The sequence below is a fragment of the Amia ocellicauda genome, chromosome 12, assembly GCF_036373705.1.
Source record: "Amia ocellicauda isolate fAmiCal2 chromosome 12, fAmiCal2.hap1, whole genome shotgun sequence".
Classification (NCBI taxonomy): Eukaryota; Metazoa; Chordata; class Actinopteri; order Amiiformes; family Amiidae; genus Amia; species Amia ocellicauda.
Genome location: NC_089861.1, coordinates 8,842,810 through 8,869,707, shown reverse-complemented (window position 1 = coordinate 8,869,707; position 26,898 = coordinate 8,842,810). Strand labels below are relative to the sequence as shown.

General features: G+C 37.4%; 1 protein-coding gene across 2 annotated transcripts; it reads right to left on the bottom strand.

The window, feature by feature from the left end:
• Window positions 1-466: 466 nt before the first annotated feature.
• On the bottom strand, window positions 467-26,757 carry LOC136764316 (myotubularin-related protein 7). Of its 2 annotated transcripts, XM_066718265.1 has the most exons (15): window positions 26,557-26,757; window positions 24,756-24,878; window positions 24,415-24,577; window positions 21,596-21,753; window positions 19,392-19,520; window positions 17,306-17,440; window positions 16,502-16,634; window positions 7,606-7,715; window positions 7,222-7,347; window positions 6,924-6,973; window positions 6,260-6,460; window positions 3,630-3,764; window positions 3,168-3,294; window positions 2,848-2,986; window positions 467-2,738 (listed from the first exon to the last, which is right to left on the bottom strand). In XM_066718265.1, exons 1-15 carry the CDS (start codon window positions 26,578-26,580, stop codon window positions 2,710-2,712), a joined length of 1,782 nt encoding a protein of 593 aa, XP_066574362.1. In that variant the 5' UTR covers window positions 26,581-26,757; the 3' UTR covers window positions 467-2,709. The 2 variants fall into 2 exon arrangements, with proteins under 2 accessions (XP_066574362.1, XP_066574361.1); XM_066718264.1 differs by having other exon boundaries at window positions 467-2,986.
• Between the last annotated feature and the right edge of the window lie 141 nt (window positions 26,758-26,898).

Genomic DNA, 26,898 nt, shown 5'->3' with positions numbered 1-26,898 from the left:
GTCAGATGTGGTGACATGAAATTGTTAGGTTTATATAATGAATTGCATATATAATTGTAAATAGATGAACAAGCAAATATAAAGGACACAACTTAATGGCAGTTTAAATGTAAATCAAGAAGTATATAGTTACATAAAGTATCAGTTAAGAAATATCAGTGCAGTAGAAGCAGTATTAAAAATACACCTGGATTCAAAAGAAGAAAGAAAAACAAAATTACTGGTTTATGCGTTTCAAATTAACGTACACATCTTTAAATGTGCTGGAAATTTTCTAGCTTTCATGTAGTGATACAAGCATAAAATCCTATCAATATTAAGCCAATCAAATGTGAACATAGTATTTTATGGTTACTTCAGCCCTTAAGTGTTTCAGCAGGGCGAGGTATTTCAGTATACCACACTGGAAATATATCAAAAAAGTGTTTTTTCTTTTCTTTTTTAAGAAATACAATAATTCTCCCAGGAGTTTTAAATGGTTTAATGAGTGCAATATATTCAAAGATGTTATCACACAGAGTCTACCTCTAATACCAGCAACAGAACAATGAAAATACATTTCAGGTTTAATGTGTATATAAATACAACCACAAACTATTACTAACACAGTATTTACACTTTAATATACTAGACAGCAAGGATTTTCCAAAACTTTTCACTCATATGCCCCTTTTTTTCATTGCACGTTATATTTTTAAAATGTTTCAATAAAGTTAACATTCAAAAATACTACAGCCTGTAAAACTGCTAAAAATTTAATGAAATCAGATGAACTTAATATTGCAATTCAAGAAAGAATATGAAAGGAAATGGAAAAATAAGGCAACTATCTTTCAGTGTTTTTGTAAAATATGCAATTATGCAATTAGTACCACACTCCAAGCAACAGATATATGGTAACAGTTTCCCAGTCCTGCTCCTGGGGGACCCTGGTCTCTTCTGGATTTCATTCCAATTCAACTTTTAATTACTAACAATTATTTATTATTTATTACTAACAAACTTAATTATCTCTTAAAAAATAATAATAATCTCACACTTGTTAAATATATTGTTGCAGTCTTAAACCTTCCTAACACTTAAACAGATTACTAATTAATGATGCATAGGTGGCAACTGTACTTTATAATATAATTATAAGCTCAATTAGTTGGTATTTGAACCAGCTCACTTTAATTAGTTATTAATTATGAAACTTAACACTTGTGATGCCAAGTAATATAATTGACTGGAAATAGCTTTAATAAAGGTCTTAAAGAAAATAGTTCAATTGATAAGCCGAAGTGATGAAGAGACAAATCACATTATACACGTTATACACATGTATTTTCCATTTCCCTTTGCTGCCAAAACAAATCGTTTTCATATATAATGACAGTACACCATTCTTAGCATATTCCAGATTGATATGCAACTGCTACTTAACAGTATTACAAAATGTGCTTTAGTCCTGCAAAAATAAATTAAAATGGTTCAATAATTAATAAATAAACATGACAATGCTTTAAAAACAAAGCTTCAGAAGTCTTTTAAAGGGAGTTTGTCTAATTAAAGGATTGTAACAGTATATACAAAAAATACCTTAAAGTACAGCACTCCCTTTTCTTCATAAGGTAATATTAAAAATACAACTTCTTATCCTCAGAACACAAAATACCCTTGCTAGTTACAATCCAATTATTTCAAAGTACACAACAAGAGATCCTTTCTTTCCTGAAAAAAGGAACAGAACTTTGGAGTAATTCAAAAGGGTTCTAATCAGAAGCCTTGTACGATTAAAGCTTCTCTTTCAGACATTATATTTAATTTGTCCAGAACAAGTGTATATACTACTTGAAATGTCCCATGTAATTGATTAGTCAACATTTCACAGCTTGTTACTTCAATCCATTACTAAAATATTGGATATTCCAGTATCTTTGCATGCTTTAGTGGTTTGTTTTATATTTGTTATTTTTTCATGCCATGCAAAAGGAGACCATCTCATCTGCCTCCTCCATAGCAACATGATGCCTTAATAACCAACGGAGACATTCTGTAAAAAAAAACAAAAAAAAAACACCATATACAAATTAATTGCCAGATCAAGGTAGTTTGCTTCTGCATTACATTTTGGCTTAAAAAGGGGGGAATAGATTCCGTAATCTTTCAGCGTCTCAAAACATTAACTCCCAAAACTCTAATTTCTCGTTTTTGAAAAGGATAAGCAACCATATGTGTTTGGAAGTTTGCAAAGGAAGGATTCATTGACAGAGTAGTATGCCTGGCCTTGCTATGTTATGCTGTGACGTTTTACATTAGTGCAAAACAAAACTTCACACAGAAGTGGCTCACATTTTTCTAGTATGGACGAATAACAAAAAACAAAGTATATACAATTATCTGCATAAAATCAGAAAAAAAAAAATATGGTCTAAAAAGGAAACTGGTACAAATTCACAGAAAATGGGCCCACTTTGTACTTAGCAAAGACCTTTTGTTCTAAATTCAACTCACAAGTGTCCAGCTTCACAAAATAGATTTTTAAAAATTATTTCTAATTGCACAGTCCCCTCATTTGTAAAGCTTCCCCTGATAATGTTATTAGATATCCCGTTCACAAGCAGCCTGATTGCACTCAGGCAGCCGAGTAGGTAGCCTCGTCAGAGTCCGGGTCCTTTGCACTGTCCTCGCTAGGCAGGGAATCGCCCCCACTGGGAGAGCGGCTACTCAGGTCGGCCACTCCGGACTCCTGGTCACTGTTGGTAGAGAGGTCTGGGTCAGAGGTCTTCAGTGTGTCTCTGGTGAGGAGCAGAGTGGAGGTCTCCGGGTCCAGCTGCTGGGAAGGGCTGCGAGAAGGGAAGTTACCTGCATTCCCCGTGTAATCTTGAGGTGTATTGGCCACGCTGGTGTCAGACGGAGAGACGCACAGGTGTTTCCCTTTATCTGCTGGCTGCAGCATCACTTTGTTGTTCTTTACCTGTTGTTTTTCCAGTTTTGCGATTTTCTAAACAAATGCATATACAGGGACAGCAAATAAGGGGTTTAATATACTGATATTGCAATATCATGTGTAATTTTGTGGATTGTACCATTTAATTGGTTTCCCTGTGTATATTCCCATTAACCACACCATTAGGTTTGACAGAAAAGTTGTTGACTGCATTTTTGTAGTCTCTCTCTCTTACCTCCTCGTGAGTAGCCAACTCCTCTTCTAATTGTTGCGTCTCCTCTTTAACAGCCATCAGGAAATCCACAGCAGATTGTCTGGGGTGCATTCCCTTCTCGAAACGGTTATACATCCCCCTCCAGAATCTGAAACGCCCCCCAAATGAACAGCAATGACAACTCATACCATTTTCTCTGCAGTGTAATTCTTAAGAATGCATCACAAATTAGAAAATCTAGTACAGTAGGGAAAATACTGCTCATTAAAAGAACCACAACCTCAAATAACTTTAAAAATGAAAAAGAAAATGGTACTTAATGGGAGCATTTAACATTTTATATTGAGGTAATTATTAATGTTCATACTGAGGAGCTATGAAAGTAATTTTGCTTTCTTAAGAGTTCATGATAGTTTCAAGATAACTAGTAATAAATATTTGTCAGTAGGCCAATCAAGGTTATATGTTGTAGCAGTAACACACTTGAAGCAGTAGGGGGCAGTAACCGGCCGCAGGACTCCCTGAGTCTGACTGTGATCCGCCCTGTACAGGGGATTCATGAAATCTGCTCTGTTCCTCCACAGATGAGTCCAAAGGGAATGCGTCCTTTCCCGAATTCTGAGAAGAAGAAGAAAATGCTGGGTATTCCATATATATTATCTTCTCAAGAATCAATACAATCAGCATTAATTTGCTGTGCAGTTGCCTACCGTTAGTCATAGAAATAAGTCATTCCATCCATGTGAAATGCTTACAAAGCATATTCTTTCTTGTATTCAGTTTACATATATTTTCAGTTGGCAGTTTTATTTATGTCCCTATGACTATACAGTTAAGCTTTACCTTTAAATGTATCTTCTCTTTGTAAACATAACTTTCTGAAAACATTGAGCAACGGAAATAGCAAACAAGCAACCACGTTTATGTTCCCATAAATCACTTATAAAATGCCAATATCTTCATCTCAATATTAGGGAAAATTGTATACTTAGATTGTAAGTAAGATGGAAGATGTAATACTTAATTGTAGTTCAGAACAGTTTCACTGAAGTGGTATGATTTTGGAATATCCATGTTAGTTAGATATTCAAATTCACCAGTGACATTTGCAGGACTATAGTGACTAAACTTTCCTGTACTTCCACTTCTAAGAAAAGAGCTATAGTAGAACTCCATGACAGAACATGTTGGAAATCAGCAGCACCTAGGCACTCAAGGTTTAGGGTGGTTAATCCCGTTATTTTAAATGTACTGACTATTTAAGTTAAAATAGACGACCAACAAAGTGGATGTTCTACTGTAAATGACTGGACAATACATCTGAGGTTATACAGTGAGGGAAAAAAGTATTTGATCCCCTGCTGATTTTGTACATTTGCCCACTGACAAAGAAATGATCAGTCTATAATTTTAATGGTAGGTGTATTTTAGAAGTGAGAGACAGAATACCAACAAAAAAATCCAGAAAAACGCATTTCAAAAAAGTTATAAATTGATTTGCATGTTAATGAGGGAAATAAGTATTTGATCCCCTATCAATCAGCAAGATTTCTGGCTCCCAGGTGACTTTTATACAGGTAACGAGCTGAGATTAGGAGCACTCTCTTAAAGGGAGTGCTCCTAATCTCAGCTCGTTACCTGTATAAAAGACACCTGTCCACAGAAGCAATCAATCAATCGGATTCCAAACTCTCCACCATGGCCAAGACCAAAGAGCTGTCCAAGGATGTCAGGGACAAGATTGTAGACCTACACAAGGCTGGAATGGGCTACAAGACCATCGCCAAGCAGCTTGGTGAGAAGGTGACAACAGTTGGTGCGATTATTCGCAAATGGAAGAAACACAAAATAACTGTCAGTCTCCCTCGGTCTGGGGCTCCATGCAAGATCTCACCTCGTGGAGTTTCAATGATCATGAGAACGGCGAGGAATCAGCCCAGAACTACACGGGAGGATCTTGTTAATGATCTCAAGGCAGCTGGGACCATAGTCACCAAGAAAACAATTGGTAACACACTATGCCTTGAAGGACTGAAATCCTGCAGCACCCGCAAGGTCCCCCTGCTCAAGAAAGCACATGTACAGGCCCATCTGAAGTTTGCCAATGAACATCTGAATGATTCAGAGGAGAACTGGGTGAAAGTGTTGTGGTCAGATGAGACAAAAAACCAACTCTTTGGCATCAACACAACTCGCCGTGTTTGGAGGAGGAGGAATGACCCCAAGAACACCATCCCCACCGTCAAACATGGTGGTGGAAACATTATGCTTTGGGGGTGTTTTTCTGCTAAGGGGACAGGACAACTGCACCGCATCAAAGGGACGATGGACGGGGCCATGTACCGTCAAATCTTGGGTGAGAACCTCCTTCCCTCAGCCAGGGCATTGAAAATGGGTCGTGGATGGGTATTCCAGCATGACAATGACCCAAAACACACAGCAAAGGCAACAAAGGAGTGGCTCAAGAAGAAGCACATTAAGGTCCTGGAGTGGCCTAGCCAGTCTCCAGACCTTAATCCCATAGAAAATCTGTGGAGGGAGCAGAAGGTTCGAGTTGCCAAACATCAGCCTCGAAACCTTAATGACTTGGAGAGGATCTGCAAAGAGGAGTGGGACAAAATCCCTCCTGAGATGTGTGCAAACCTGGTGGTCAACTACAAGAAACATCTGACCTCTGTGATTGCCAACAAGGGTTTTGCCACCAAGTACTAAGTCGAAGGGGCCAAATACTTATTTCCCTCATTAACATGCAAATAAATTTATAACTTTTTTGAAATGCGTTTTTCTGGATTTTTTTGTTGTTATTGTCTCTCACTGTTAAAATACACCTACCATTAAAATTATAGACTGATCATTTCATTGTCAGTGGGCAAACGTACAAAATCAGCAGGGGATCAAATACTTTTTTCCCTCACTGTATAAGAAGGTTCAAAAATATTTCATAGAAAAGCTTTGCTAGTGCACAAATCTTCTTAGAAAAAGCACACGCAAATCTCCAAAAAAGATGTACTAATTAAAGTAAACTAATGAAATACTAAGAGAGTGAGAATTCTGCATATAGCTAGAGCTTATTTATTACAACCCTAGTGCAGGCCAGGAAACTGTCATCTTACCTCACATCCCGTCTCTCTTTTTGACTGTTGCACATGAAATTTCCATACTGGCATGAGTATATATGATTGTGGATGTGGATCAAGAACCTCTCGTTGTACTCAAAGGCACAGGGGAACTGTTCCATTAGCTGCCACACACACTCGATGAACTGATCGATGACGGGAGAAACCTCTTTTGGGTCTCCGTCCAAATGGTTATACCTACAGGAAGAAACAAAAAAATAACTAAAATCTACCAGAATGCAATACATGCGTTTGCCATCCTTTACACTAGACCGCCACATAAATAGTGTGTGTTACTTCATGTATATTTCCTTGGTTTCCACATAGCACTAGGCAGACAAAAATATATTTCATATGGAAGGTCAAGGATAAACTGTTGTGCACTAGTGATATTAATTTTGGGTTTTGAATAATGTTGGTCTTCATTACACAGTTCCTTTATAACATGACCTGGACATTAAACAGTCTCATCACAAACAAGTAGCTGTTGTATGGAGGATAACTTAAATGAAGCAGTGACCATGCTAGAGAAAGAGTATAAACAAGAATGAAAACATTTGTTGGTGTTCTACTGCCAAATGTGACAAACAAAAATGTATGCATGTATTTGCACAGATGAAGTTAAAAAGGTACAGAGCAAGGAAACCCAAAAGAAAATTACCTGTGTGAAAATTTGTGTCCAAATGATATCCAGTCTCTCTCAATGAGTACCTAAACACAAATAGAGCATTTCTGTAGTTAGGTTACATCAAGCACCTTTTAATACATTTTGAATAACAAATATTGTTTAAATCATTTCACACAGGTGTTCTGATGTTCCCCCCAGCTACAAATGTGTGATTACTATTATTTGGAAGATCTCATAAAGGTGTGCAATGTTTCTATTCATTGGTATTCTAACTATTTTTAAGGCTACTTTTTACTTGAAATTAGTGCACAGGAATACAAAGGGCACCCACCATGAACCCCTTCAATGTCCTGTAGTAGGGATCCAGGAGGAGGCTTGCCACTGAGCAGGCCTGCGCGGTCCTGTCCCAGCCGTCTGAACAGTGCACAAGGACACTGGCAGCCTCCTCAGACACCGCCTGGTTACATAAAGACAGACAAGGAAGAGTAGTATAAATTGTGAGAAATACAAATTCAATATAAAGAAAGTCACAGACTCTTTAATACTTCTGGGGAGTGTTCCTCACTTAATACAACATAAGGAGTTTACATGGGGTTTACATGACTTCCAGGACATTCACACCAAAACTAAATTAATAGGTCTGTAAATAAAATAAAAAAAACAGACAACATGATCAAATTTTACACTTTCTAGGGTTGGGGGTTTGTGGATTTACCTTTGCAATAAAAATGCCCGCCTCCAGGACAGCTTTGATATGCTTCAGCCAGCCCGAATTCTCAAGACCCCAGAGAAAATCTCCCATTGAGGGTGACTTCAGCTCACACACTGCACACACAAAAAGATTAATACGACTACAATGAAAAAAAAACATTTTAAAACATAAAAAATTAAATGAAATGAATTGTGTACTTCACTATAGGGCTTAGTAATTAGAATTCAAATGATGTTGATGCACATGACAAAAGTCCGACATCTTTTGTGGTGTTCCACTAAGTATATACAGTGAGGGAAAAAAGTATTTGATCCCCTGCTGATTTTGTACGTTTGCCCACTGACAAAGAAATTATCAGTCTATAATTTTAATGGTAGGTGTATTTTAACAGTGAGAGACAGAATAACAACAAAATAATCCAGAAAAACACATTTCAAAAAAGTTATAAATTGATTTGCATGTTAATGAGGGAAATAAGTATTTGATCCCCTATCAATCAGCAAGATTTCTGGCTCCCAGGTGTCTTTTATACAGGTAACGAGCTGAGATTAGGAGCACTCTCTTAAAGGGACTGCTCCTAATCTCAGCTCATTACCTGTATAAAAGACACCTGTCCACAGAAGCAATCAATCAATCAGATTCCAAACTCTCCACCATGGCCAAGACCAAAGAGCTGTCCAAAAATGTCAGGGACAAGATTGTAGACCTACACAAGGCTGGAATGGGCTACAAGACCATCGCCAAGCAGCTTGGTGAGAAGGTGACAACAGTTGGTGCGATTATTCGCAAATGGAAGAAACACAAAATAACTGTCAGTCTCCCTCGGTCTGGGGCTCCATGCAAGATCTCACCTCGTGGAGTTTCAATGGACGGGGCCATGTACCGTCAAATCTTGGGTGAGAACCTCCTTCCCTCAGCCAGGGCATTGAAAATGGGTCGTGGATGGGTATTCCAGCATGACAATGACCCAAAACACACAGCCAAGGCAACAAAGGAGTGGCTCAAGAAGAAGCACATTAAGGTCCTGGAGTGGCCTAGCCAGTCTCCAGACCTTAATCCCATAGAAAATCTGTGGAGGGAGCTGAAGGTTCGAGCTGCCAAACGTCAGCCTCGAAACCTTAATGACTTGGAGAGGATCTGCAAAGAGGAGTCGGACAAAATCCCTCCTGAGATGTGTGCAAACCTGGTGGCCAACTACAAGAAACGTCTGACCTCTGTGATTGCCAACAAGGGTTTTGCCACCAAGTACTAAGTCGAAGGGGCCAAATACTTATTTCCCTCATTAACATGCAAATCAATGTATAACTTTTTTTAAAAAGATTTTGTTGTTGTTATTCTGTCTCTCACTGTTAAAATACACCTACCATTAAAATGATAGACTGATCATTTCTTTGTCAGTGGGCAAACGTACAAAATCAGCAGGGGATCAAATACTTTTTTCCCCCACTGTATATCTAGAAATCAAGAACAATTATATATGGGGAAGATAAATGTAGACACTAGGACCCCGTTCACATTTGAGATTTAGGCGGCCCAGGGCTGGGTGAAAAGTAGTCCAGCTTTTTGACCCGGCCTAAATCTTTTGAGGCGCCTAAAGACGACCTAAATGTGAATGTGAACGCGCCGGGCCCTGGGCCGGGTGGAAAGCGTCAGTACGTGACACAACAAGCCACGCCCCCAGAGACTTGAGTGTCCGATTCAAAGGAGACGCCGCTTCTCGCCAACATAGAAGTAAACACAGACACCCAAAAAAGCTTACACGACTTCAAAAGACAAACAGTATTTTCTCTATACTGTCCGAATGTCATATGGATCTATTGCCTTATCTATCGCTATCTCATATCTTTATATACTTTTAAAAATGTATAGGCTTAGTAATAAGTTATAATGTAAACAGTTCAAACTACTCAGTCAATGAAAATAAAAGTGTGTGTAGCTGTAAACGTGCGATTGTTGTCTTCTTCTAAGTATGACTGAAGTCTGAAATTTAACAGTATGCAATTTTCAGGTATAAAATGCATTATGAAATTGTGAACGGGACCAGGTAACTTTATTCATTTTTGTGAATTTTGCATTAAAATGATATATAAATTTAACCGAAGCAGGTTTCCTTTCAAATCAATGCATTTTAAAATGAGACCAGCTGTTTACTATGGAATCCGACATGCGATTATATTGAGCTGAGCAGTACAATTACAAATGCCGGCTTTGGAGGTAACTGGGACGATGCAGAAATTAAAGCACTGTTCACAATGTGGGTGGAAGATAAAGTTAAAGAAATTGAAGGAAGTGTAGAGCGCTGCTGTCTATGAGGATATAACTAGAAGCGATCACAGAAGGCTTCTTTCAATGGGTATCAATCACTCGCCCAACCAAGTTAAAAGGAAAATAAAAATGCAAAGTTCAGACTATAAAAACGACAACAAACACAGTGGAGTCCAGAGAAAAGGCTGGATGTTTTTCCAAGGAACTCAGAAGAAATACTGAGCAGCAGCTTAGATTGCATGGGACACATTGACCTGCAGCAGACAGCACTGAAGAGACAGACACATTTGAAATACTACTACTAATATATTATCTACTGTATGTGTATGTGTATGTGTAATACACATTTTCAGATTATAAATCTCAGTAGGCTATGGATAACTAATGCATACGATTTGTGGTTTAATGCAGATGTCTTACTAAATGTGCTTCGCTCGGGTGAATTGTATAACAGCACTTTTAGACTTGCAGAACCGAAGATAGACATTTGAAAAGGGAAATATATGAATTTGATTCCACATTGAAACAGCACATTTTAAAATGATATTAGAAAGCTTTGGCTGCAAAGGGTTAAGATTACTTTCAAATAAAATATAGAACTGATCAATAGCATATACACTCACCTAAAGGATTATTAGGAACACCATACTAATACTGTGTTTGACCCCCTTTCGCCTTCAGAACTGCCTTAATTCTACGTGGCATTGATTCAACAAGGTGCTGAAAGCATTCTTTAGAAATGTTGGCCCATATTGATAGGATAGCATCTTGCAGTTAATGGAGATTTGTGGGATGCACATCCAGGGCACGAAGCTCCCGTTCCACCACATCCCAAAGATGCTCTATTGGCTTGAGATCTGGTGACTGTGGGGCCAGTTTAGTACAGTGAACTCATTGTCATGTTCAAGAAACCAATTTGAAATGATTCGACCTTTGTGACATGGTGCATTATCCTGCTGGAAGTAGCCATCAGAGGATGGGTACATGGTGGTCATAAAGGGATGGACATGGTCAGAAACAATGCTCAGGTAGGCCGTGGCATTTAAACGATGCCCAATTGGCACTAAGGGGCCTAAAGTGTGCCAAGAAAACATCCCCCACACCATTACACCACCACCACCAGCCTGCACAGTAGTAACAAGGCATGATGGATCCATGTTCTCATTCTGTTTACGCCAAATTCTGACTCTACCATCTGAATGTCTCAACAGAAATCGAGACTCATCAGACCAGGCAACATTTTTCCAGTCTTCAACTGTCCAATTTTGGTGAGCTTGTGCAAATTGTAGCCTCTTTTTCCTATTTGTAGTGGATATGAGTGGTACCCGGTGGGGTCTTCTGCTGTTGTAGCCCATCCGCCTCAAGGTTGTACGTGTTGTGGCTTCACAAATGCTTTGCTGCATACCTCGGTTGTAATGAGTGGTTATTTCAGTCAAAGTTGCTCTTCTATCAGCTTGAATCAGTCGGCCCATTCTCCTCTGACCTCTAGCATCAACAAGGCATTTTCGCCCACAGGACTGCCGCATACTGGATGTTTTTCCCTTTTCACACCATTCTTTGTAAACCCTAGAAATGGTTGTGCGTGAAAATCCCAGTAACTGAGCAGACTGTGAAATACTCAGACCGGCCCGTCTGGCACCAACAACCATGCCACGCTCAAAATTGCTTAAATCACCTTTCTTTCCCATTCAGACATTCAGTTTGGAGTTCAGGAGATTGTCTTGACCAGGACCACACCCCTAAATGCATTGAAGCAACTGCCATGTGATTGGTTGGTTAGATAATTGCATTAATGAGAAATTTAACAGGTGTTCCTAATAATCCTTTAGGTGAGTGTATATATATATATCAATAAGTTGTGATTATAAATACATCACATACACCTGTAAGCAGACCTAATGTCATGCATAACTGGTTTGTTTGAGCAGATTTAATTCCCGGCATGCATTTAGTTTAGGCCTCCTTTTCAGCTACATATGTGAAAGCATTTAGGCCTCCTAAAACCTCAACTGTGAACGGAGTTAGAAAAAAAGCCAGACTACATTTGAGGTGGCCCAGGGCCGGCCTAATAAGTGTGAACGGGGTCTTGTTTGGACTTTACGTGACTTGCATAAAAACTGACGTGTGTGATGGTTTAAAATTCTTTGTACAATCATTCACGTGCACATCATCATAAGAGATTGAGAAGAAAAGAAGCATTAACATGTTGCATTTATAACAAGAACTAAATGTTGCTAATAAGAATAAAGGATCATATGGGCTTATTTAAATTTCTGGCAAGATGTCTCATTTACCCAACTTTTTTCTTTTTGCGGTTAAACTACGTATCAGTTTCATATGGAGTTACTTTACTTAGCTCTTATAATAAAATAAAACTAGATTTCAGTATTTGCTTAAATACTGAAGTATACATCAGCTCTAGATCTCATATCTGATATAGATACAAAGGGTGGTAAGAGGATCTTGGTGGCCATATTTGATGAGCTTGCTTCAGGCTCATGTAGCTTCATAGACAGTGCTCTGATGTAATTTGTGCAGTAGAAACAGGAACGGGCAGGATTCCAGGGCCTGGAGGGGCTTAAACCAGTCATGCTAAAGGGCAATTCTATAAACTTGGGTGTGTACCAACGAATACAAAGGTAGATTGACTAGACTGACCAGGAAAAGTGGTTGTTACATGTTTTAAAGGAGAAAAAAGGCAAATAGTAACAGATTAAACGCTGAAAGGAAAGATCTCAAGCACATCACTATTTAAATGTCAACTTTTAACATTGCTGAATGAATAGGAACAAGATGATAAAATGGCAGTATTGACATTCAGCATTCAGAGTTGTCAATGACATTTGGCTGAAATAGGTTAATAGGTTTATTTATGAGAGGATTATAGTATATGGTAATCAGGAAAGATGGACCAAATTGAAGTGGAGTGGGGTAGTACTATGTATCAAATATTGTCTACAAGCATATCACCTTGCAGAAATGCCTTTTTGCAAATGCAGTGGATGTGCCTTTTAGTTGCTGTAACCCTGGAGAGTAGTTTAAATATCTATGGGATTATGAATCGAGTGCAAGTGACACCAGATGTACGGTGACCTTGCCTGCATTCATTTTCGAGTTTCAGTGGTGCACTTAACTCAAATGTGAAACTGTCAAATGACTTTTAAATTAGTAAGGCTGAACTATGATAGCAGTCCTACACAGATAAGTCCTCAGCCTTTTTCTCCAGATAAGTTCCCCATAATGCTCAGAGTAAGGATCATGCTCTTCTAAAGGGAAAACTACATTTGATGTACTTGGACACATTGCTAACTTCCACAACAATCATATTTGAAAACAGGAGGGGGACAAAAATAGTTCGGAAATGAAATCCAGATGGATTCACAGCCTGAAAACCACACAGAGGGGGGAAAAACCCAGCACAACAGCACAATGCAGCAGCGATTTGAAAATACCAAAAGCACAAAGCAGTGTGCAATGGGAGGCTGATAGTTCTGCGATGCAAAAGATCATGGAGCAAATGCTACAGAAGATATGCGCTCGAGGTTGTGCACCATGGGGGAAGGGACAACATTCTCAGGAGCCAGATGGTTGCTGTAACAGTGGATAGAAAGGCCACAAAGTGCAAAATACTGTTGCTAGAAAAAACCACAAGGAAATGCTGAAGAATGCACCACTGCAGAAGAAAAGGAATGTGGCAAATCCAGCTGTCAGTGTGCACAATGTACACCCTCCAAGATCTGCGGTCTTTGTAAGCTAAGTTGTAGGTGGGGGCAGTGTGGCTTTGATTTTAGACTGTTCTAGAAATTATTGTCAAGATTAATTGCATTGTTTTGTAATATAAGAAACTTGTGGATATCCCAGCAACATTATTATCTTGGAAATAAAATATTCCAGAGTTATTTTTTAATTTTTTTCTCTCTCTGCGTTTTCATAGTTATCCATTGTTTTTGATAACAGAAGCTTCCAGAGCTCGTACAAATACAGCAAGTGTGTTTGGCTTTAGCTACATAAAAAAAAAGCTAGAATCCACTTTATATGGACAGAAATATCAGGAATCTCTAATACTCTCTCCTGATAACATGGCCCAGTATGTCAAAATATGTATTCTTGCTATCTTGGAATAAACTTAGAGTGCTGCCCAATTTAACGCTTTATGAAGAATGACAAAGCAGTCATCCAAATGGCTAAATTCATTCCTTTATTTGTTTTTCTTAAAATGTATATGCGAAGTTGAAAGGGCATTCACAGTAAGCCCGGTTAAAATAAATATTTGTTGGACACTTTCGGGAGCAAAGTCTACACTAATATTGGTCATGTTGTCTTTAATTTAAGAAGAACACTCTTATTCTAAGTTCCAATAGAGACTGATAATGTATTTTTTAATGTCTCATGTAGAGCCCGACTGATACAGGTTTTTTGGGTCCAATACCGATGCCGATAATTGGGAAATGATTTTCCCCGATTACATTTCCCGATTGCCAATGTATCTGCCGATATGTCCTCTTTTTTGTTAGCATGCAAAACAGACATTTTCTAGCATGGATCCCTCAAATCTCTTGTGTCAAATATGCACTGAAGGCAGGATTTAAATTAAATTAGAATAAGGGAGAATAAAGGAGAAAATAGACAAATGTGCATGTTCTATACATTAGAGCAAATAATAAGATAGTGTTAAGTGCTGGTCTAGATTAGATTTTCATTTCACACATGTCAGGTAATCTCAGATTCACAAATCCTGCTCAGTGCTAAATACTGCCGATCTAAAAGTGGCAGGTTATAGTGCAGGCAGCACAGCACAGCTGCATTTGTTTAAAAAAAATGTATTTAAAAATGCCCTCGGAAGTGCAACTTATTTAATGCGCATGTTAAACATATTGCAATATGAATCACAGCCAAAACACGATGAACGATTTGAAATGGTTTTATAAATCCCATGTATAGTTTCAGTTTTATCCAACATTGTCTGAAAGATACGTTTTTCACAAATTTTCTTTAGAGATTTTACTGTGATCTGAGCTTGTTTGTCATTTGGAGGCTGTTTTTCCTTATTTTAATTGCTATTGTAAATTTTGAAAAGCGATTTAATTAACTTTTAAGTAAAAATGCACCTCTATGCCATAGTATACAGTAATCTTCGGTCATGATGAAAATAAACAATCAAAACCATGGATACTCAAATGCAGCACAGCTGTCAAAATCACTTTCTATTGGTTATGAGGGTTTTAGTAAAAAACATGTTTATTAGTTTATGAGCCCTGTGTTTCTCTATGGGTGTGTGTTTGTTTCACCACGGTGCTCAGTAGTGCGCGCCCATGAGAATCACTGGAGTCAGAAGCTTCCAGCACAAAGTAAAGCACCATAACTATGTTAAAAAATAATGGTAAATAATTATAATAACGAGAACCAAGAACCAAGAACCAACATAGTAGAGTAGTCTACCTTTGTACATTTTTTTTTCCACAAAAAAAAAAAATGTACAAAGGTAGACTGATATGCTATGTTGCATTCATTAATTTGCGTTTAAAATTTGTAGAATGCAACATAACATAGCATTCTACCTTTGTACATTTTTTGTACATTCATTTATACTTTCCATATGTATAATTAGATTGGCATATGGCAACCATGAATAATTCGCACAAATCTAAGCCACCATTAATGTACTACACCAGGTCCTGATATTTACGGACACCCCTCACAAAAGAAGTGCCATGTACGCACTAAACAGTCCGCACAGAAATCACTGTGGGCCATTTGCTCTGTTAGTGAATATACAAAGAAAACAAACAGTAATTTTTTCTCATTTCCATAAATAATGTCAGCTTGAATGAAAGAGAATACAGTTCCAACATATGCAGGGGTAACTTTGATCTTAGAATTTGCAAATTTGGCATTTAGAATTTGTTTGTTTGTTTTAGTTTATGAAGCCTAAACCCTATGAGACTAAGACGACTAAGATTAAATTTGTCTTACAACCTCTTGAGATACCAAGAACCAAACCTGAATAAATAAATTATACCGTATATCTCATCACTTGCCTTACTGGCAGTTCAAAACATAAAATAACCATAAACTAAAAGATAATGTATAAGACTTATAACACAAAAATATAACTTAAAAAGCATTGTTACTAAAATAGATTTACTCTAATGTAGATAAAATCTGAAAAAAATCTTATCTACTTTCAGCCCATGAGATTCCCTATTACTCTGAGCTCTGTGTGTTATTACAGCCAAGTAATACTGATATATTAAAACCCCAAAAAACAAAAACCTAAAATCACAACATTCTCATGCCCTACCAATACTCTTTACAGAAAAGTCACAAATCAGCTCATTTGGGTTTTCAAAAATAGTTCAGAAATGAAATCCAGATGGATTCACAGCCTGAAAACCACACAGAGGGGGGGAAAACTCAGCACAGCAGCACAATGCACCAGCAATATGAAAAGACCAAATGAAGGAATGGGACTAGCTGTGCAAACATACAGGACATTTCCTTTAGTTATGTGAAGCAGCAAAATAAGCATCCTTCATCACACATCTTTATTTGCATCAAACATTGGAAGTTGAGTCTAGATCTGGGAAGAATAGCAGGGAATCTAGAATCAGTCTAAGAGATCATTGCAGATTACCTTCAAGCATTTTCTGGAGGCTGTTCCTCATGACATGAATGTTTTCAATTCCGATAAATTGAAATTTGATGTTGGAATAGTTGTCTTCATTTTCGTAACCCTTTCCTGCAGCCCTGTTTGCCATTGCATTTAGCTGAAAACAGGAACAAAATGCAGTATATAATATAGATATAGATTACTGCTTCCCATTTTCCACAGATATATTTTCGTTTACATGTTTAAATTAGACTCATATTAAATAAGACGGTCATCCGATTCAAATCTTAAACAAGTCTGACTACCAAAAATGTGTTACACTGAAAATTTTATAAAGAAAAAATGGCCCAGCATTCTTGTTACATAATAATTGTGTTCAAATTTGTACAGCAAAAATAAAAAAAAGCTGCCATTGAGCAGGATAAGACTGTAGTAAGCTTTTAGCAGGTAGGTAACTTTTCTTTTTAACACAGGCCTTGGTCCGGATGGCATTTCTCTGTACATCACAATCAATAAAATTGCTCATTCAAGTAAACTGAACTCCACTAGAATAAGGGTGTCTTTGCGGTGTCTAATTAAGAACTGTCAGGTGACCATATTTTAAAATGCATTTAAAGTGATTGCAGAAAACATGATATAGACAGAGCATTATAAACATATGCTACAAATCTTCATACTTCAGAACTTTTCAAGACAAAGTTAAGATGGCAGACTGACCTTCAATGCATTTTTGCTATTATTGTACAATCATGTCATTGCACAGTGTAAACAGAGATACATAATAAAGAAATAATGCAGCGCTCTGAATTTTCTTTATTAATGCCTCACCTTGGGTCTGGTGTCCACAACGTACATGAACTCACTGCCTGGATTAGCCTTCATGATGGCCTGGAGCATCTGTTCATCCTCCAGACAGCGGGCACTGAAGCCCGACAGAGGCTGGCTGCTACGGCAGATGGACGCCTGCAGGAAATCATGTAAAATGCGTTAAAATCGGCTTGCTACCTTACAGACACGCAGGAGTTGGGCAGGAAAGCTTTTCTTCTACACCCACTGCAACATTGCATCACGTCTACAAGCATCACTAAGTGAATTGTTAGATTCCCATTTTAAAGATAAAGGACAAATTCCCAACTTTGTAAATGGTGGAAAATGAAATAAACGTTGAAAAAAGGCAGCCCTATAAGAGATAAGAGGTTTTTGACTTCTGTAAAATTTTACATGCAACTTATGCCTGGTGCAGGGTCCCATGTTCACTACTCTTCTAGCTAAAGAAAACATACTGATGAAGACTCTGACCTATGGTAAAAAAATGTTTTCCCATGTAGATGGTAAGTAAAATATTTTGAGATTAATTAGTGTACAGATCTGCATTTTAAACATTCATTAATACAGTAGATGTCTAGTCCTGACACACAAGGTCTCAGAGCAGTCTATTTAAAAACACATGAAGAATGTGAATTTCTCAGTTTAATGCTTTTTTCTAGCAGCTTGATATTTAAGTCAGTAAAGATTTCACACTGTGTTTACAGCTCGAGGATTAAAAGCATTTCTAAAGCTAAAGAAGGAAACATAATAAATATACCAGAATAATAATGTGAAATCTCTATCCCAACCTCGACAGAGGTTAGTTATTGTGATTCTAAATCCTAGTTATTTTTAGTCTACAAAAGGGCACATTTCCTCAAATGAAAAACATAAGTATCAGATTAAGATATAAGTAAATACATTTTCATTTAAAATACATAATCCAAGAACACATTTTAGGACACAGTTTAGGACAAACACCTATTTTAGTGTGGCAGTCAATTTGAATAGTGTGTTAGTTCTTGGAAATTCAAATTATTACAGAAATCTGTAGATTTACTACATTCATAAATCATGTTGTATATCTATATTAAAGAAGAAGTAGGCACAGTTAGTTGCTGGAAGATGTAAAATTACATAGCACTTTTATTTTTGGACATAAATTAAAAATATCTGAAGACCTTTGTGACTTTTAAATGAAGTGTCTTGCACCCATGTTTAAAAAATATAAATAATCTCCACACACAATGATCTATTCTGAAGACAAGTTCCATGGGAATCTGACCTTGCAGTCTCCAAAGTTCAAAACTAAGGGAGAGCTCTTCAACTCTTTAATTTATATTTAGAAATAATTCACCTCGGGTCGGTATAAATATGTAGTAATAAATAAAAATAAAAAGTATTTATGGCCATGTACTAAACTTAATTCTCGCACCCACTCCAACGAAACATCCAGAGAGGTCAAACAGATTTCATGTATTTGACACATATGAAACCATAAAAAAATAAAACCATTAATCCAAGGGGAGTTTCAATTTCCTTGTGAATCTAAGGATTTGGCAATAAATCCTTTTTCATTTCAATGGCTCAAGACATATCTTGGTTTTGCAAGATCCATCATTAAAGTACAAAACTGAATCTTTCTTTTAAACCCTTGGACGTAGATTGTACCCTAAGTTCTGTGAAAAACTGATTGCAGAATTTTGAAAATACATCTGCTGAATCTCAAGGATTCTGAGTAAAAAGCATTCATATTACCTCTATTATACAGCTATTTGTTTTGATAACAGATCATATGTTTTTTTTTTAATAATTCTGTTACAGAAACAAAATAAGCTTCGGGAATAGCAAATAAGAAATGTGCTGGTGAATTTCTGTTAATTAAAAGCTTCTTGAGATAATCCAATGGAAAGGAGGGAAGACAGCAACCTGCACCTGGTCCTTCTGCAAGTTTCCTAATTTGAAACCTGTGACCCAATGTGGTTAATAATGGGACCAAGCCCCGGTTACTGAGCTTCCAATCAAAGCCGTAAAGAAAATATTACATTGATTAATATGGTTCATATATGATAAAGGTTAACAAATAACACAATCAGAATTAACTCACATTATTATCTTGGCAGTAGTAGGACAAGGTGGGAAAACGGCCTCGGCTTCTGAATTTCGAGCTCCCAACTATGATTGGAGGAGTGGCTGATTTTGGGACATACAGCTCTGAAGGATATGTATCACAAACCTGGAAAGGCAAAACAAACACATAAACCATAAATGAAGACAACAGACTAGGGCAGCCCTGTCAGGGCACTGTTGTTGGTGGGGTCAGGATTGCCTCCCATCAGCACTGGTAGCTCTCCCTTCACTCTTCTTTCAGTAATGTTCACACACACCCTACCTTCAAATGCTACTGCAGATTCATAGAAGTCCTGAACCCCCCCCTGCTTGTTTGTTTCAGTTGCATTTCTTTTGTTAGTTTGTTTAGTGAACTTGTTATTTTGAGCCCCTCTCTGGGCACTTGAAGACTTGTTTCTATTAAAAAGATAACTGTAAATAAAATGCCTGACAGCAGTTCCTAAATCCTGTGTTCTTCCTGTTATACTGTTACATAGACTTACATAGACCACAATTTGATACCAAGGTGAATATCAAAGTCTCTTATTGATGTATTGTTGCGAATTATATGAATGTGTATTTAAGTAAACTGTCATCCCTTTGCAGATCTATAATCAATGTGCAAAACAATGTTCATTAATTTCACTGTAATAGTAGAGCTCTTTTGATAGAAACAAACCCAAAGGAACTCAATTTTCTCCAGCGTATAGGCAAATGGACATTTTCTAATTTTAATATGAAAACCATTCACAATAGTTACCGTTACTGTACTAATATTGTATAAAACATTGTATGTGTTAAAAAAAAAGCATAACATAAATGAGAATATGGAAATGCATCTAGAGCAGTTTGAAATTCACATTTATGAAAAACGCCTAAAATACCACTGTTATAGTATGCATTTTAACAGATATTTGAGAGACAGTTTAGCAAGTTATCTTTTAAGTGGAAAATAGCTCCCAATGCGGACTAAGGCAACACAGCACATGCAATAGAAGTGGTGAACAAACTCATAATAAAGCTGCCAATAGGCCTCTGTGCACTGCCACTCAGAAAAGCCCTCCTCCTGGACTACTTTATCTATATCGTGTTCTTACACACTTCCTCTTTTGCCATTCACCCTTCGGGAAGTTAAGCATTGCTCTGCTTATTGCACTGCTAGCAAATACAAATTCTTTCAGCTTTTACTTGAAAGTCACGCTACCAAACTTTTCCTTCCTTTTTTAGATCCAAAGTGGGATCCTTGGCGCATCTCATTAGCCATAGTTATTATATTATAAGCATTGTGAGGAGAATCAAAGTCAGCTAAATTAAAGATTCCATAGCTATCAAATACAACAATGCAAAAGGGCTGGTCTTCCTGAAGAGAAATGAGCCACGTTGCATCAGGCTGCACTTCATGTTATCCTACAGTCGGCAGAGTCTTCCTCTGTGGTGCGGAGATTTGTCATTGGATTCCAAGAGGCAGTCCGAAACGCTGAGATTGCAAAGCTTTGTGTATTTGAATCTTCGTGATGGCTCCAGGGATTTGTTTTGACTGAACCGTGCATTTCTGCCTAAAGTGATCCATGTAAATCAGCGGGTGGATTTGGTGGCTTCCCATCTTCCCGCCTTCTAGTTGGAGGAGGAACGCCGACTGCAGTTGCTCTGCCCTGTTCAAGCATTGAGGTGCTACATGGATTGGACAAGAGCCATCTGTCAGACTGAAGATCTGATCATGTTACGGAGCATGGCAATTGGGACAAGCCTTGTCTAAGCAACATCTGTACCAATGGATTGTGAATTCCTTCACCTTGCTCCTGAATTTATCAGTTTTCCATGGCCCTATGGCAGGCCTTTGCTCATCGTCTTATTTTTACAAAACTCTTTTCCAGTAGAGTTACAGTTCTAGTGAGGTCCTTCATGAGCCTTTGGGCAAAATAGGAAGTGTGTCTGTGTGCTGTATAGATAAAGCAGATTAGGGGAGGACTTGCTATTTACCTTTTCAGATATCCAGGGTTAACATTTTATATGAACAGTGCATATAAAATCTAACAGCTGATAGTTTTGAAAAATATGTTTGAATACATGAACAGGTTTCCTGATGTATATTATTATTATTATTATTAGTAGTAGTAGTAGTAGTAGTAGTAGTAGTATATTGCCTATAATCTGGGGATTCTTTTGTAAATCGGTGTGCAGATCAGAGTAAAGAATACCAACCCCATAATCCCTGTTCACATTGGTGACTTGCCAGAGGTAATTAGGGACTCCCATTCGACTGTATTCAGCTTTCAGGTCTAGAAAGTTCCAGGCTTGTTCTCTCTCTTCTTTATCAACCTTAGGGTTGAATGAGAAGCAGTACAGCTCCTCGTACTTCTCTGAAAGAAAAGGTGCACGGTAAGTTATTATACATGTCAATTATGATAAAGATGCCAAATTAAACTGTAATTAAGACCTCTAGTTTTATTTTATAGATGTATTTTTTATATAGAGATTGCTCTTGTAATTAAAGTGTTCATTTAAAGTTGTTCACATCCAACACATCTGACCACTTAACCATTTCAATTGTTTCCCACCTGCTGAAAGATAATAGCACCTAAATAGCAGGTTAGGACTTCTGCAAATTAAACACAATGAGAAAATATGATAGTCAAATTGAATTACTGTAACTTGTACCAATGTAACAGAGCATATCAGAAATACTCAGAATCTTGCTCCATATCATGACTTAAACTAAATAAAATTATGTTCGTTTTAGGACTGATTTAATTTCCCCAAACAGCAAATTCATTTAAAGTTATTACAATGAAAAGTCTCTGCTTGGTAGGACAAAATCTTGGCCCATGTCTTAACAGGACATTTTCTCATTTAGTACATAAATCAGAAACACAATGGTTGGAATTTAAATTTAAACTTTGACTTACCCTCAAATCACAAACGACTAAAGTGATACTGGTAGGAGTGTTTTTGCTTTTCATAAGGACGTCTCTGATACTGGGTTTGTAATTTGTGATATGGAAGTCATAACTTGTAACCAACATAGGGAGATCCTCAGATTGTTATATATTCCTATTCCTTAAAAGCATTATATACAGCATTAACTTTTTTCAGACTCCACACAACCAGTCCACCCTATGATACTATGGAATTTTTACAATCTCTTGAGAGTACATATTGTAGTGTATATATGTATTTTTGCTAGTTTTCAATATTAGAATGTCTCTATGGATTTACATTGCATTCTATTACTTTCAATAGAAAATGTCAGAGCTCATACATATTCAGCAAGAGGGTGTGGCTTTAACTCCACTGTCTAGTACACAGAAAAGGTAGAATTCTCTTTATATGGACAAATGAGTGTTACTTATGCCTCAGTTCCACTGGTTTAAGCGTCTGTGCCATGCCATCCAATGCCATGCCGGACGCGTCCCATAGCTTTTTATAAAACCAGGCCATTGTGAAGTCCATCCCCTCTTATGGGAGGAGGCAGAGAGATTGTGGGTTTGGTTTGTGTTTCGTTTGAAAAAACAAAATCAGAGAACAACACTACGAGTGATAGAGCCTGACTTGGAAAGTACTTTTCTATTTTATTCTTTCTGATTTACATGATTGGACACAGTGTAATAAATACACATTTCTGTTAAGAGATATTAAGAAGAGCTAAACGTATATAGACAACATTATATTCAGACAAGCATTAAGTTCCCGTAAGAATACGTTTCTATATCCAACAATAACAATACATATTTGTTATTTAGTATTATCATCATCATTTATGCTAGTATATATGTCTTTTCAACGGCACAACGTGACTCCCTTAACTTATTACTCTTTCTGCAGATTTGTAACTGCAAACAACACTTTTTGCCGTATTATTTGTAATTAACTTAGCAGACGCCCTTAACCAAGCAAGTTACAGTATATTAATGATACAGTAACAGCAGATGCAATATAGCAGGTTAATTTAACTAAAGTGTGCACGTTTCAGTTATGGCGTTTATGGACAAATTAACGCATTTATTAAACCAGTCCTGTTTTAGGGGGAAACCCAGATCTGCTGTATTTATGTATTCATTAATTTAACTTGTAAATGGGCACATGTTAACTAAATCGTGTTCGCCTTCATACTGATTGTCTCTGCAGAGCTGTTGTACAACAGACCTGCACACCATTTACAAAACGACAGGCTGAAACTGCGTCCAGTTGTTCATAAAATATTAATAAAATCGCCTGCTACCGATCCGATTATTTTCCTTCAGTTTATATTTAACTAGTGACGGCACTGCACCGGTGTCCTGTGAAATCTGTGTTCGGCGAGATTTTAATACACTCAGATATTAACTGTAAGCAGTAATTTTTTCTGTATGTGGATTTCACTCCATGCTGCTGTAATTTCTTCGTGATCCCACACAGCACTTGAGAATATATCTTCCGACATAATGTAGCTGATCTCTTCCCTGTCAAGCACACATCTCCGCTTCTGAAAGCAAAAGTATTTCCTTAGTGGGCGTGACGGACGCTTACGGCACCAGATAGTTAACCGTCCACAAAACCTGGACGCACCCAGACGCTTAAACAAGTGGAAATGGGGCATTAGATGAGGGTTAGGTTCCTCAAGCTAGCTATAGAAGTAGAGATGCAGTCCTTTGCAGATTTGAGTTGTTCATGTGAATGGAATTGAAGGCCAGTATAACTGCACTAGATGTAATTAGGAAACTGTGCAAACAATAGTTGATCAGAGCAGCAGCAATACCAGGATTAGAAGTTGAATATTATTATAGCTTTTTTTTTTAAATTATTAACCACTTTCACTTTAGGCCATCAAGCCAGTTTGTATTTGCTAATTTAATTAGAGAATACAAGTTCCTCTTGTTTAATTTTACTGGAGCATCCTCTTCTCATTGTATCTGTCTATCTGACTGCAATCCCAATTGAGCCCGAAGCATCCACGTAATAATATATGAAAAGAAAAAGAAAAAACATTTGGAGAATACACAGAGAAGGTCACAGCCCCAATTCATTTCCGTGACCTATTTTACCTGGCCGTGACAGACGCATTAAAGAGATGTACACATCATGGCAGTCTCTTTCCTGTGGAAGGATAAACTGGATGACCTGGAAGTTCTTGCAGCGGATGACGAGAGGGCAGCCCGTCGCTGTCGTGGACTGCTTTTCGACGCCACACACCTGACTGTGGAGAATCTAAAAGGCACAAAAAAAATTAAATAACATGTTTGATGAGTAAGATGTTGTTTGATCACCAGCCTCAGCACTGGAATATTTCTAAAATGACACTATTATCTAGACTGTTGTTATGAAAGGAAAATGCTAAACTGCATTTCCGAAATGCCTAACAATTCCAAAACACTCAAGTACTGACCCAGGATTCTTTGCGTGTATCAGACACATTTTCAACAAATATGGTGTGAGTTGCTGTAAGGTATAGTGTGCCTACAGCTGCTTTCCTGGTGGATACTCGGTCAATCAGACGGACATTTTCCACCTGAAAAAAGAAACATCACAGAATGTGAAATCTGTTTGAATCAAGGTTCCGCTCCAGCTACTTTAGCCTGCCTCCTACACACCAATATTACATTTAATAGGCTACATTTGCAGGGATAACATGCTATGCCTGACCATCCCCCTTCATTCAAATGTTAAAAGCTCTGAAAATACAATTAAATGAAAGGCATGTCACATCACACCTCTTCTTGTTTGACAATGTCCTCTCTTGGTTTTGAAACCAATCATTACCAGATATAAACCTTCACAAAAACTTCTCTCACTTCTCTTTTTACTAGTTAACCATTTGCTATAAGTCAGCACCAAGAATTAGTGGTTTCATAAAGCACCTCACTTAGTGCTGTTTAATAATTGAAAAATAGATCACACTGGAAACATTACGTGTACGTCCAGTTTATTGAATATCTGAAGTGAATATGCTCTTCAGGCATATATTGACATGTCCTTGTTTTGTCACAAATGATTAGATGGCTGTAACTGGACACAAGAAAACAGTGATAATGAAGACAAAAGATTCACCAAAGGAATTTCAGGAACCTAACAGTTTGACAGAAATATAACTGGATTTGTAGGCATTTCTTTGGACATATTACCATTGTATTCACTAAATTCATGTGATGTAGTGTTGTTACAGGCATTCTGAAAAAGCACCACTGAAAACCCATCATTAAGCATATATATAACAGACCACACCGAAATCTATTATCTATTACAATAACAACTAAGTTACTTAAGAAAACTATTTTAATTAATAGTGGCATTACAAAACAATAATACAAGCAATAACCCTAACAATGTAGACACACACACACACACACACACACATGTATATATTATTAATAATAATAATTTTAAATGGGTGTTGGGTTTAAAAAAAAAAAAAAGAAAAAAGCTTAACCAGAAACACTAGCAACATTACAAGGAATACTATCAAAGAAGTGTCTCAATATGATATGCCTTATTCAAATATATATATATATATATATATATATATATATATATATATATAAATGCTACAAAATATATACATTCATGTTTTAAACAGAACATGTTGCCAAGGTCAAGGTAGGCGTGAGATTTACCAGATCAAGAGGGAGTTATTACATTAATTCATTCATTCATCATATTGAGTGAGGCCTTACATTGCACGGGTACGTACAATTCGTATGACGTAATAGGGGTTGAATAACAACACTATACATACCTCACGTACAGCAGCACTCTTAGAAAACAGGCAATATTACACCACTGGAATAAGCCATGTGTGTCCTTTTATTACAAAACCAGTCTTCGTCCACCATCAAGCCTTTTTACAGAGCCTCTACAGACTATGATTGAGCTGTTTGTCATTATCAAGCTATAATAATCTAACGTCATCCTTGCAATGAAGCACTTAGTTTAGGCGTATCGAACAGATATTGCATTTCATACAGAGCGATTATATTATTCACCAGTGACCAAAACACATAGGCGAGTCCAATACACATAACGCCACATATTACTAAATTCAAATAAAAGACACATTGTCGCACTCTCAGAACGTGTTTCTTTTTCTTTCTTTTTTCTTCTTCTTTTTGCCTACATCGAGAATAGGGAGAATACAACCCTTCATCATGGGGCTTGAATCCCAGGCATTACTCATCATTGCAGAAATTTACCTTTGGCGTCCTGATGTGCTCCATCACTACAGGAGCGCTTTGTTATTCCGGCTGATTGGTCTCAAAGGATGCAAGGATGTGTGCAAAGCAAAGATGTGTGCATATAGCAAACTTAATACACGATCTGACGTCATCTATACGTGAGTTTGTTATTGAGTGAAATGTGCTCCAGGTGCTTCAGCCATGGTCTTCCTCCTGCTCTCCGAGATTCACCCATCAGCCTCTAGGACAGGATGACAACATCCCGGTCCTAAAGCCGGCCTGCTGCTCTCTGAGAGAGAGAGAGATGTCAGGCATAATCTGATTTTGCCCATATAGGACAAGCAGGCTAAAAAACACATG